Below are 12,954 nucleotides of genomic sequence, written 5' to 3'. Positions count from 1 at the left end.
TAAAAACAATACTATACTATTAGTATTAGCAATACAGGGTGATCATAACTTTTTGTTCTATAGGTCCCCGATTGTATGCCTCCATAAGAAAAGAAGATGAAGATCATTTTACTATGTTATACTAAGAACATGTTCCAAATTTGTTTTTGCCTTTTCAAAAAATTAGAAGAATACTGCTATCATGTCCCCACTAGTCCTTTTTTTCTCTAGACTAGCCAAACCCAAATCCTGCAATCATTCTTCATATGTTTTAAGATGATTAAAGGCCTGGAGACTAAATCATGAGGAATGGTTGTAGGATTTGGGTTTGGCTAGTTTAGAGAAAAGAAGGTCTAGGTGGGACATAATAGCAGTATTCCAGTATTTGAGAGGTTGCCACAAAGAGGAGGGGTCAACTTATTTTCCAAAGCACCAAAAGGCAGGACAAGAAACAATGGATGAAACCTAATCAAGGAGAGAACCAACCTGGAATTAAGGAAAAACTTCCTAACAATGAGGACAATTAACCAGTGGAACAGCTTGACGGCAAAATTGAGGGTGCTTCATCATTGGAGATTTTTAAGAAGAAACTGGACAGTCGCTTGTCTGAAATGGTATAGGATCTCCTGCTTGAGCAGAGGGTTGGACTAAAAGACTTCCAAGATCCCTTCCAGCTCTATACTGGTTGAAGTTGAAAATGCATGACATTCAATCTCATCTCTCCAGATGTTTGACATCATATTCAAGAAATTGCTTATAGCGGAAGAGGCATAACATGCTATCCAAGTTTACTGCAGACAAGACAGAAGACACATATGCACAGAAGATCTGACAACTGAACAGCACAGATATCAATCTTTATATGTAAACTGGGGTAAAGGTTTAAATTTTAGCCCTGAATTTTTAGGTCAATAAACTTTGGCCATTCTCTTACCAGCCTTGAAATCAAGAATGATCCACTCAGTGTTTATGTATTGGTTCTATTTATCCTCAGAACCATTGGTTTCCATGCTCTCAGATTTAGCTCCTTCATTATCATTAACACTCATGATGCCTTTACCGTTAGTCCTTGACTTACAACCATTCATTTAACCACTTTTCAGAATTACAACCGTACTAAAAAACATGACTTATAACCAGTCCTCGTACTTAACAATTGTTGCAGTATTTGTGTAGTCATGTGATCAAAATTTGGGTCCTTGGCAACCAACATGTATTTATGATGGTTGCAGCATATCGAAGTCACAAGATCATCATTTTCAATCTTCTCAGAGTGCTTTCAACAGATAAAATCAATGAGAGAAGCCAAATTTTCTTAATGACTACCTGATTCACTTAACTGCTGTAGTAATTTGCTTAACAACCATGATAAAAGAAGGCTGTAAAATTGGGTGCGACTCACTTAACAACTGCATTGCTTAGTATCACAAGTTCCAATTCTAAATGTGGTCATAGGTCCGTAATGGCGAACCTATGGCAGGTGTGCCACAGGTGGCACATGGAGCCATATGTGTGGGCACATGAGCGCCTGCCATCAGCTCCAGCACACATGTGTGCACCTGCTATCTGATTTTCAGGCCTTCTGGGCCCACCGGAAGTCGGGAAATGGGCTGTTTCCAGCCTCCGGGTGGGGAGGTGCCTTCACTAGGCTCCTAGAAAGCCTCTGGAGCCTGGGGAGGGAGAAAAATGGGCCTCCCTGGCCCACTGTGCCATTGCGTGCCAAAAGCGGGGGGAGTGGGGGAGTCGCACGGGCATGCATGGGGGGCAGGATGCATTGAATTATGGGTGTGGGCACGTGAGAGACCCCCCCATGCTCCCCATGCTTTTGGCACGCAATGGCAAAAAGGTTAGCCATCACTGTCATAGGTAAAGGACTACTTGAATTTAATTTATCAATTAAAACTACCAGCCCTTATACCTATGTCATAGTGTTTATAATAATTTTCCATACTTTGGCTTATGCCAGCTCCTCAAGATAGACAAATTCAGGAAAAGATACAAAAAATATTAGAACCTTATTATATTGATGTAGGCCACAATAATAGAATCGTGAAAGCCTGACAACATATTCTTTTCTTTCCCTTTTATACCAAAGAGATTCAAGGCAGGGCAATTTTAAGTTTCTTTCTCACGCTTTCTTATTTTGCAGATCCAGCTCTTAATTTGCTAGCACTCTCCACATACCTCCTCCAAGGTCAATTTTGCTTCTCTACAATTTTTCAAATGGTGTCCTCCAGAACTTTAGATTCTGTGAGAACTTCAGTGTAAGTTTCTAGGAGAAACTATAGGGGAGGGCAGAGTTCACCTGAACACAGTCAATATTCTATATCACTAAAGCTGTACTTTTGATCAGGAATTCCAGGAATTTTCTTTTCCTTTTTAAACCAGCCAAGCTCTTTGACCTGAAAAGGATAAGAAAACTACTCCAATGATTGATGTTTTTAACTGGATCAATTGCAACAGTGAAGAAGAAGGAACACAAGATATTTCTTCTGTAACTATTCAGTTCTTGAGATATGATCCATTATTAAAAATAATATAGCACCAAATTCTCAAATTAATGTTAATTAGTTTTCCACATTAAACGATACACAACCAGTGAACAGAAACTAATTAATTTACTCATTGAAAGTAGAGTTAATTTATTTAGTTACTGGAAAGAAAATGGACCTCAGTTATCTTATTGGCCTAATGCAGTTTTAAAATTATGTAAATGAATGAACCTAAATATAAGAAATGGCAAGACGGTACAATTATGACAGAACTTAAATATTGAAGATTTCATACAATATTAACAAGGATGAAGTGCATTTTTATTTATCATTTATCTACATCATTTATCTACATCATTTTTTTTAATGATGATCAAATATAACAATTAAGTTATTTCAATTACTGTATATGGAAGAATGCTGAATCTCTGCATCCAGCAGGACCAAAGCTATTTTAAACTATTAAGTACCTTGGATTTTGAAAGTCAGAATATGAACAATATATCAAGGATAAGTTACTTGGCAACCCTGCACAAAATCTTTGCTGTAGGGAACTTTATAATGTGCTTCCTTATTGCTCTTGACATCATGCTGGGTCAATGTACTTTTGACACAACACATTTACATAGGTTTTTGTTTCAAATATAGGAAATTTTAAATCCAACATTCTTTCAAGAATGTGTTGCCTCCCACACTTGCAACACAGGGAAGAGAAAGTAGACTACATATATATGCCTATAACATGCCTGCCATTAGAGGTAGTCCTCGACTTACAACAGTTCGTTTAGTTACAATTAAAAGTTACAATGGCACTGAAAAAACCATTTTCACCCTTTCAACTATTGCAGCATTCCCATGGATCCATAATCAAAATTCAGATGGTTGGCTGACCCATATCTATGTCATATCTATGACAGTTGCAATATCCCGGGATCATGTGATCACCTTTTGCAACCTTCTGACAAGCAAAGTCTATGGCAGGGGTGTCAAACTCAAGGCCTGTGGGCACCCCCTTGGGGAAGCGGGGCTGGGCTGGGCTGTGGGGTCCCAGTGCCCTGGGAGCTTAAGGGCTGGGCTGGGCGCTTGCTCTCCGCTGTCTAAGGCTCTGGACAGCCTGTGCCACCATCTAGGGATTCTCCGCGTGGCCTGAGAAGGACAGCAAGGCTCCTCTGGAGGACAAGAGTTTGGCGCTCTCCCTGGTCTCGCCTTCCTCCGCTGGAGACAATGGATTTATTTATTTTAACTTTCAATGCTTCTCGAGCAAATTTTTAAAAACTGTGCCAAATTTCAAAAGCTTTTATAAAAGATTGGTTAAGATTATAAAGTCTTTGCCAAGATCTATCTCATCCTTCATATAAAATGTTAGGTGAAAAAAGGACCAAGAAACATAGAAAGAGGTGTAAGAAAGAGAAGAGGGATGATTAGAAAACAACAGCTTTATCCACTTACTGTCGTTTTGTCTTTCTCCAATCAACAAATGACTCAATAACTTATCCATGAAAAAAATCCAGGGAGGGAGGGAGGGAGGGAGGGAGGGAGGGAGGGAGGGAGGGAAGGAAGGAAGGAAGGAAGGAAGGAAGGAAGGAAGGAAGGAAGGAAGGAAGGGTCAGCCTGTTCATGGTTTAATAGTTTGATAATGACAGGATGGGGTTTGATTTGCGAAAAAAATCTCACATATAAATAATTTCCAAAAACAAATTTGTTTGAAATTATGGAATCACTTACAAAGCAGTTCTTAGGCTGATATAGAACTTATACAGAAAAATAATATAGGAATTTGTAGAACATAAAAATGGAAAAGGGCTCAAGATATCCTGTGTTTTTTTACAATGAACAATGCCATAATTTATAGTCTTAAAATACCCACTCAAGATACAGTGTGATGATGGAAACCAAGAAATAGGTGTTTATAATTACAACCTAAAATTAGAGCATCTAATTCCATGCCAATGTCACAGACATGGTCTTCCACATTATTATATTATCAGAAGATATGTTCAATTTACTGGCAGATTTGCATGTAACCTTAAATATAGTATTGTCACTTTTCAGAGTGAGATGGAAAGCATGTAAATTTAATAAATAAATCCTGATTCATCAAATTAAAGATAATAATTTGATGTGCCACAACGGCAAGCAAAGGAACACCATCATCTAATTATAATTTAGCATTATGTAAACTAAATCATTCAAACACATATCTGATACACATTCAATGTGATTTGAACCACTTACATTCTTATTTATTTATTTTATTAATCAAATTTATATAGCTGCCCATCTAACTGAAAATGACTTATTAAGGGTGAGAGCACAAATCCCACAGTGTAAGAAGCCTTAATATCCTGTTTCCCCCAAAATAAGACATCCCCTGATAATAAGCCCAATCAGGCTTTTGAGAGCATGGCAATAAGGCCAAGCGCTTATTTCAGGGTTCAAAAAAAAAAAAAAAAAAAAAATAAGACAGGGTCTTATTTTTGGGGAAACATGATATAGTCTCTTGGTTTTATCCACTGAATTAAGCTAATGATGTTTATGGCTAAGGGTGTTGTGTGACTACATCCATCACTTTATTCTTGTAAGATTACCAAAAGGGACATAAGATATTTACAGTATTTATCTAATGTGTTTTCTAAACTTTTGCTGAACGTATTATGCATTTACTTGCTTTCATCATAGGAGTGGCTTTCTGACAAATATCTACATAAATGTGAATGTCCAAGCTCATCAGGAAAAGCATCATATGCTTAAAACAACAACTTGAATTTCTAGCTTAAATTTGTGTATTTCAATTTTACTCATTTGTCTGTTTCAGAGAAAGAAACTGCTTTTTCCTCTTTATCTTTGGATTTTTTAAAAAATAATTTTTCATTCTGTGTTAAGAATTGTATTTTTTTACAGATCATGGTTTTTACAGTTAGTGAAAAACTGCAACTTCTTTGTAGCTCCATGTGTCCTTTGGTACAAATACCAACAGACAAGTACTTTTCTGTAAAATTAAAACAGCATTGTGCTTAGTGGTGCTGGTTCATTTCCAAGGACAAGCAGCGATAGATAATAGTCAAAGAGCCTCTGTTACTATCCCTAATTTATTCCAACAGTACGTGAGCGAGAACCAGCTGACTTGAACAGATTCTTCCTACTGACTTCTTTTGCCTAAAGAAAAGTCATAGGGATAATCTTTTGCTTTTGATATATTCAATGCATACATGCTCACTGACTACTGGGGAATGCGGTCAATTGTAAAGTCAAAGTAGTGAAAGTGACGGGAAAATAAGGAACAATGAATTCAAATGCCTACTAGAATGTAAAACTATCTACCTAGCACTCTTGTCACATATCAAAACACACATTTCTGACATTTAAGAACAAAGCATGTGCGTTGTAATAAAAGTAGTTGCACCACAACAATGAAGATAGCCATATACATAGTTTGATCCTATAATTTGATATACTACCCATATAATAAGGTTACATAAGAAAATAGTAAAAGCATAACATGAACTAAAAATCATCATTAAAACACCTTAGGTATAAGATGGCTTATGTTGTAGCTCTACACTCCACGTATTGTGATTTCATGGGCTTCCAAACTGAAAAGCAGGCAGGGACTGTATGAATTTCTGGGCAAGCATATTCCATAAAGTGGTATGGGGGGAGGGACACTGCTGCAAAAAGACTTGCTTCTAGGCTTGTTTCCACCCTTTAAATTTTCTGGAAGGTGAACTTAGAGCAGGGGTGTCAAACCTGCGTCGTCATATGACATATCATGACTATTTTCCCCTTTGCTAAACCAGGCGTGGCCAGAATGTAACGCCTCTGGCCGCAAGTTTGACAGCCCTGACTTACAGCATGCCTCTTGGGCTGATTGAACAGGACAAGCAGATTCCCTCTAAAAGAGGCGGCCTTGGGTTTCTTGGGCATAAATAATATACAGTGGTGCTTAAAAATTTGTGAACCCTTTTGCATGTTTCATTTTTCTCAATAAATAAATAAACAAATCTAATATTTTTGATTCATTTGTTTAATTGGGTTCTTTTTATAGCACTTAGCCTTATATACTGCTTCATATTGCTTTATAGCCCTCTCTAAGCAGTTTACAGGGTCAGCATATTGCCCCCAACAATCTGGGTTCTCATTTTACTGACCTCGGAAGGATGGAAGGCTGAGTCAACCTTGAGCTGGTGAGACTCAAACTGTCCAACTGCTGGCAGCTGGCAGTCAGCAGAAGTAGCCTGCAATATCTAGGTTTTTTTACTTGGGTAAAGTATAGACCACGTTTTATATCATACTTATGCAAAGATATTGAAAATTCAAAAGGAGACACAAACTTTGAAGCATCACTTAGGGTTTTATAGACAATGACCAACATTTTACCAGAAATATACTGCTAGCTTATGGAGCATCCAAGTATAGGTAATACATTGTTTCATAGCTTATGGCCCAGTGCATGAAGTTTTCAAGTTGTCTTCAGATGAAGAGTGTTACCCTGGTTTAACTGACAAATAAAGAGTATGTGTGTTATGGTCACTAAAGTCTCCATCTGTACTTGGGGCCACAACCAATGGCAGCAGGGAAAGACCACTCCTTCATAAACTCCATCTCCAATTCTAACTGTAACTGTGACTCTAAAATTAACTGTAATGACCATCAAGTCATTGACCTATTTCTTAATGGGACATTCTCCCTCATAAATAAAAGAATGTGCCAGAAAGCCCAAAGTTGGCCACATCCACCTAGTCACATTACCCACCACCACCAAGCCACGCCCACAGAACCGGTAGTAACAAATTTTACATTTCACCCCTGATGTCACCCATATATTGATGCTGCCTCATCTGAACCAACAATCTACTGTATTCAGGGGTGCCATTTATATAATATGGGGGAAAGTATAGGATACACAAATGGGATATGATATACTCTGCCCTGCTTAATATTATTTTGAATTACCCACTCTAGATGAAGTGTAACACTGTAATCCAATGTCTTTAATTCCTAACTCTCTTAGATAGTTTAGGACAGGAGTATAAGCTCGCAGCCTGTGGGCTGGATGTGTCATGCGCTGGCCATGCCCATGCCCGGTTTAGTGAAGGGGAAAAAAGTCATGATACGTCACAGGATAACGCAAGTTTCACACCCCTGGTTTAGAAGGATACCATGGTTGTGCATGAAAGCAATCAGGATAATTTCAATTCCATATCCAGAACTAGCACTGATTAACAGCAAATTGAGACCCAACAAGACTATCAGAGATGATGATTTTAAACTGTAACAGAGAAATCAGCAGCACAAATTGCCAATAACTCTTCTCTCTATCCGATCTCTTCTTCCATTTGTATGATGCAACTTTTTATCAAAAATAAATATTAATCCAGTTAATATATGACTACTTAAATACACACAGCCAGGTCCCAAATATAGACAAAGTCCATCCCACAATAACATAATGCCACCTAGTATCTTATTTGACTCCTGATATTCTCCAGATACATTCTGGCAGTTTCAACTGCCATTGTTAATTGAATTCCATGTGATTGCAGCATCCCCCCAGTTATGTTATCACTGTTTGTGACCTCCTGCCAGCTTCCCCAATGTCTTTGTTTGTTAGTCAGCAGTAGAGGTTACAAATGGTGATCATGAGACTGTGTGCCACTGCAACAGCCAAAACTATGAGGACCCATAGTAAGTACCTCTCATTCAGCGCCACTGTAACATTAATAGTTGCCGAATGAATGGATGCTAAGTGACATCTACCTGTATTTCATACCTATCTGCAAGGAGGGTGTAATATGTATAAAACAAAAAAAATGCCTCAAATGAAATGGTATATATGACAAATATTGCATGCAATATCTTTACTGAACGCTTGTGAAACTCCACAGCTCCTATACAACTGAAATGTACAAAAAATGGCCAGCAGATAATCTGTGAGGATAACGGATTAGTAAATTTTCAGGCAAAGGGTGAGGAGGGAAGATAGCACTTTAACACAGAACATTTTAGTGCTTTGCAAACACAATGACACGGCTGATAATTCAGGAAGTTTGCAAAGTAAGCAGTCCAACTCAAGTTTAAAGTATGCCAAGTCTCAGAGGAGATGGTTCCCTCCCTTTTTATAAAGACTTGATAAGTATTGTGTACCACAGGAATTTAAAAAGCTTCCTGAAACTAAGCTAAAGCATTGATTTATATTGTTCATTATTATCCATTTTATGTGGACTGGCAACGCTTTCATCAATTCCCAATCCTCCCAGGAGATCACTGAGGAACTAAATCATGACACTTGTTGCACAAAGATTCATGCCTACCAAGAAGCTATCACTCCTCTTTTTAGAAAGAAAAGTACTTTTATAAAATGTCCTATCATTAATGTGTGTGTGTAATTACTTCATTATCAGAAATGTTAAATATTAAACTTTGAAACTTACTTCCTTTTACCCAACCATGAGTTATGTGAATGGCCTCTTAATTCATTGTGAGATAAGAAAGGGTGTAAAGAAAGGTAGCTGTTTGCTTTTTCCACTAACCCAGAATACATGGAGGACTCTGGACATCATTATCTGGGTTTATGCTTCACACTAAGCCATAGTTTCTTTAACCAAAGCTTTATTGAAATCACCATAAAGTTAAGTTTCCAACTAACTCTGAGCAGGTCCAAAATATAAACCCCAACAATACCAAAGATACATGACAACTCCCAGCTGTTACCACAGCATTACAATGATGTAATGGTAGCTCTTCAAGCCATCCAAAAACCCATCCTTTCCTCGTTCAAACAGGAACTGGTAAAACTGCTTTATCAAGGGAAAAAAAAAAAACCCAAAGACCTCCACGTTTCCTTTTGACAGGGTCCAACAGCATATCTGCGAGGTGGCATAGACAGAATAACCGAAACTGAGAAGGAGGAGAAACAACAGCGAGTGACCTTACGCTGTACGTAGGCTATTGTGCTGGGGAGAAAATTAAACTCGGATATAAAAGCCCGTCGGTGGAATCAAGATAGATTCTTAAGCCCCCCAGGATCATCTCTTCGATCTGCAGGGCTTTCTGACACACCCCAACACCCCGACACCGAATGGCTATATATGGAGGACGCTCTCCGTCTGGGTTGTAAATGTTGATCCCCAATCCAGCGGCGCTCGGTTTCCCCGGGCACTCACTCGTCCCCGCCTTCGGCTAAGCAGGCAGCGCGGGCAGAGTTCTCCGGCGGGCGAAGTTCCCTCTCGCCCGCCCATACCGGTCTCCTTTCCTCCTCGGCTTACCTGTCGCCGGGTTCAAAAGCGCTCTCCGGTGCCTTCTGGTCCCCTCTTTCCGCTCCTCCTCGTCTTCTTCTAGTCGCCAGGCTTCAGCCATCGGCCCCGGGGACAACAAAGGCGGCCTTCAGGCAGCGGCGTCCACCATTGCGCCTAGGCGGACTCTCGAGGCTCCCCTTTGTCCGCACCTGCACCTGACGCTTCCCGCCGGAGAGGGCGGGGAGTCCCAGTTTCGACGCTGCCCTCCTCCCACCCACCACCCACCCTTTGCTTTCTCCTCCCTCCCTCCCCGTCTCGCCAAGCTGCAATCCAGGCCTCTTTAAGGGTTCCGGTCCGAAGGAGCTCCGGGACGTTTCCTTCCCAGGAAAACGAGGGACGACTAAGGCTTCCACTACGGTGGGCAGATCAAGCGAGCGAAGGTGGCGGTTCTCTCGCCCGTTCACAACATTCCGCTATCGACAGGAAGCGAGACTCTCGCCTGATAGTAAAACAAAAGGAGAACCGGGGGGTGGGCGGGAAGGGAGATAATGTGGAGGAGCAAGGAGCGAGCGCGGCTCAGGAATGCGAGGGGATGAAGCGACCTCCGACTGCGGTGGGAAGCCGAAGGGCGGGTGCGAACGGACGCTTGTCTCAAGAAGTGGGGGTGGGCGCAGCCGGCGAGAGGTGCCTTTCTTGTAAGCCCGAGAGGCCCCGTTCCTTGGACTCCACAGCTTGCTTTTTTTTCTTTCGCTGGAGCTCTCTGCCAGGAGCGTTTTCCTCACACTTTCGACATTTTGCAACGACACAAGATTTTCGTTGAGAAGCCAAGTGTGTGCCTCTCTGCGTTGCACAATGGGAACGGAGATAAGGCAGACGGGAGCTTTGTCGTTATTATAATTATAAAAAACAGAAAAAACCCTTGTGGTTCAGGCCTGCTGTGTTATATATTTTTGTATTTACACCCATCTGAACTAGCAACTGGTGATGTTACCTAGTTTGGGTAATGAAACATCTGCAAGAAAACAAGCGAGTTCAGAGAGCACCGAGGACCCCCTCATATACCCATCTTCGCTAGTCCCGTACACCATGGAGGTGGTGGGGCAATGGAAAAAGATAGTGGAAGAACCCAACTGATAAGAGATACTTGAAAGCAAGGGTCAAGTTATCCTGTGTGTTTAAAAATACTGATTATTAAAAACATGGGGAGGGGGGGCTTGTCTCCACCTTTTGTTTATATTATGGGGAAAAAATTTCCATAGCAAAATTACAGAGTAATTTATCGTGAATCAAAAAGTAATATGCAGTTCTACAATTAGTAAAATGACAGGTCAGTTTTTATAAAGATACTGCAAATGAAGAAATATGTAGAAGTGAAGGAAAAGCACACATACTAGTCAGCAAGGGCATCCACCAGCAATAATGGAACCTTTAGTTTCAGAATAGAATAGAATAGAATAGAAATAGAAATAGAATAGAATAGAATAGAATAGAATAGAATAGAATAGAATAGAATAGAATAGAATAGAATAGAATTCTTTATTGGCCAAAGGAGCCTTGATAGTACAGTGGTCTATGCACCCTGTTATTAACACAGCTGCCTGCAATTTACTGCTGGTTCGAATCTCCCCAGGCTCAAGGTTGACTCAGCCTTCCATCCTTTCTAAGGTAGGTGAAATGAGGACCCAGTTTGTGGGAGCAATAAGCTGACTTTGTATAAATATACAAAAGTATGAAGGCTATTGCTTAACGCATTGTAAGCCGCCCTGAGTCTCCGGAGAAGGGCGGCATATAAATCAAAAAAAAAGTGTGATTGGACATATAAGGAATTTGTTTTGGTGCATATGTATATTTTAATGCATATTTTAATATGTAGATTACCAGAGAAGAGACTAATGTAGTAAATTACTACCGTGTCATACAAAATAAGAAATGAAAACTAAGTATTGTGCTCTCATTCAAACCAAAATTTTCTTAATAAAAGGAAATGCCAGAAAGATTTCAAACTATGTTGTGCACAATTTAAAAAAATAAAAAATTCTGTCAACCAAAGTTGCTATTAATGGTTTATAGCCAATCTATAACAAAGATTTATCACCAATCATATGAAAGATGGTCTAATTATAATTATGATTCTGTACTTTGTAATTAATGCTGTTCTTTAGTGTACATTAATTTTGTATTTAGAAAATGAATACAGTTATGGATCTCATTTTTCCAAGGACTGAGAACCTGGAAGGGCATATCAATTACCCTGACCTGACCTTTCAGTTAGTAGAAAGTTATTAGTGTCTTACTGGCACTTTCAACTTAGTATGTTCTGCTTGAGTAAAGATGGAGATATCTAGCATGCCCTTCCCCCACGCCTTTGTTTTTAGAGAAACAAACATTTTTATACATTCCCTAAATCTAGGTGTGCATAGATGAGCTGACATGTCTAAGCTATAATTTGCTTAGCCGCAATTGACTAATTTTACTCATCTGCACTAAATAACATTTAAAGCTAATTAGAAAAAACACAGGAAATGCATCACATTAGTGCCATTATTATACACCGTTTTATATAAGAGTTGTCAAGCCCAAGAAACTACAAGAGGTAAAGCAAATATGTGGACAAGTTTTGCCTACATTCCCAAAATAATACTAAGAAACCTAAACTTAAGCCTAATAGATACAAATATTCAAAGAATCTGGAATTACAAAAAGATTACATTTTTAGAAACCAGATTCAAAGGAAAAAACCCCGACTTAATGCAGTTTTGTGCAGAGAGGTTCATATGACAAGCCCAAACACATCTATATAATACAAAAGAATACTTTGGGGCATAATCCTATATAGAGACTTGCTTTAGGGAAAACAGGCTTTACCAGAAGGCCTCCATACCAGCTGAACACCTGATATCTTCCTACCATGACTAAACAAGTTCGCATACTATTGCAATGGTATGCAGAAGAATAACTAAAAAGGGTAAAGGTATTGGTGAAATATGTCAATGCAGAGAAGAAGTACACAATGGCCTGTTTTAAATAATACACTAAATCATGTCACGCTTAGAGTAAAAGAATTCTCTTCCAGTGATTATAACAGGATTTTTAAATCCTATCTGATTTCTATTCAGTCATTGTTTCTAGTACACCAAAGCAACTTGAAGGCTATCAATCTTCCTTTCTGATAACCTTGCAACACTGAAAATAAGAAGGCTAACTGCTCCATCCCAATATGTCTTAGGTCCTAGAGTAGCAACAAGTAT

The 12,954-nt window shown here is 39.3% G+C and overlaps 1 protein-coding gene across 4 annotated transcripts in view; it reads right to left on the bottom strand.

Moving 5' to 3' along the window:
* Window positions 1–10,536, bottom strand: part of SH3D19 (SH3 domain containing 19) — a 62,421-nt gene extending 51,885 nt beyond the window's left edge. Inside the window, exon 1 of one of the 4 annotated variants that reach the window (XM_034401336.3) lies at window positions 9,737–10,536. In XM_034401336.3, coding sequence (XP_034257227.2) covers window positions 9,737–9,827 — 91 coding nt within the window. In that variant the 5' untranslated portion in view covers window positions 9,828–10,536. The remainder of the gene's footprint in view (window positions 1–9,736) is intronic. The other 3 variants (XM_034401335.3, XM_087874509.1, XM_087874508.1) reach the window with 3 other exon arrangements.
* Window positions 10,537–12,954: the final 2,418 nt, after the last annotated feature.

This window comes from Pantherophis guttatus, chromosome 8 (assembly GCF_059756535.1).
Source record: "Pantherophis guttatus breed Tessera chromosome 8, ASM5975653v1, whole genome shotgun sequence".
NCBI lineage: Eukaryota > Metazoa > Chordata > Lepidosauria > Squamata > Colubridae > Pantherophis > Pantherophis guttatus.
The sequence above is the reverse complement of the archived record's forward strand: the minus strand, read 5'-3'. Positions and strand labels throughout refer to the sequence as shown.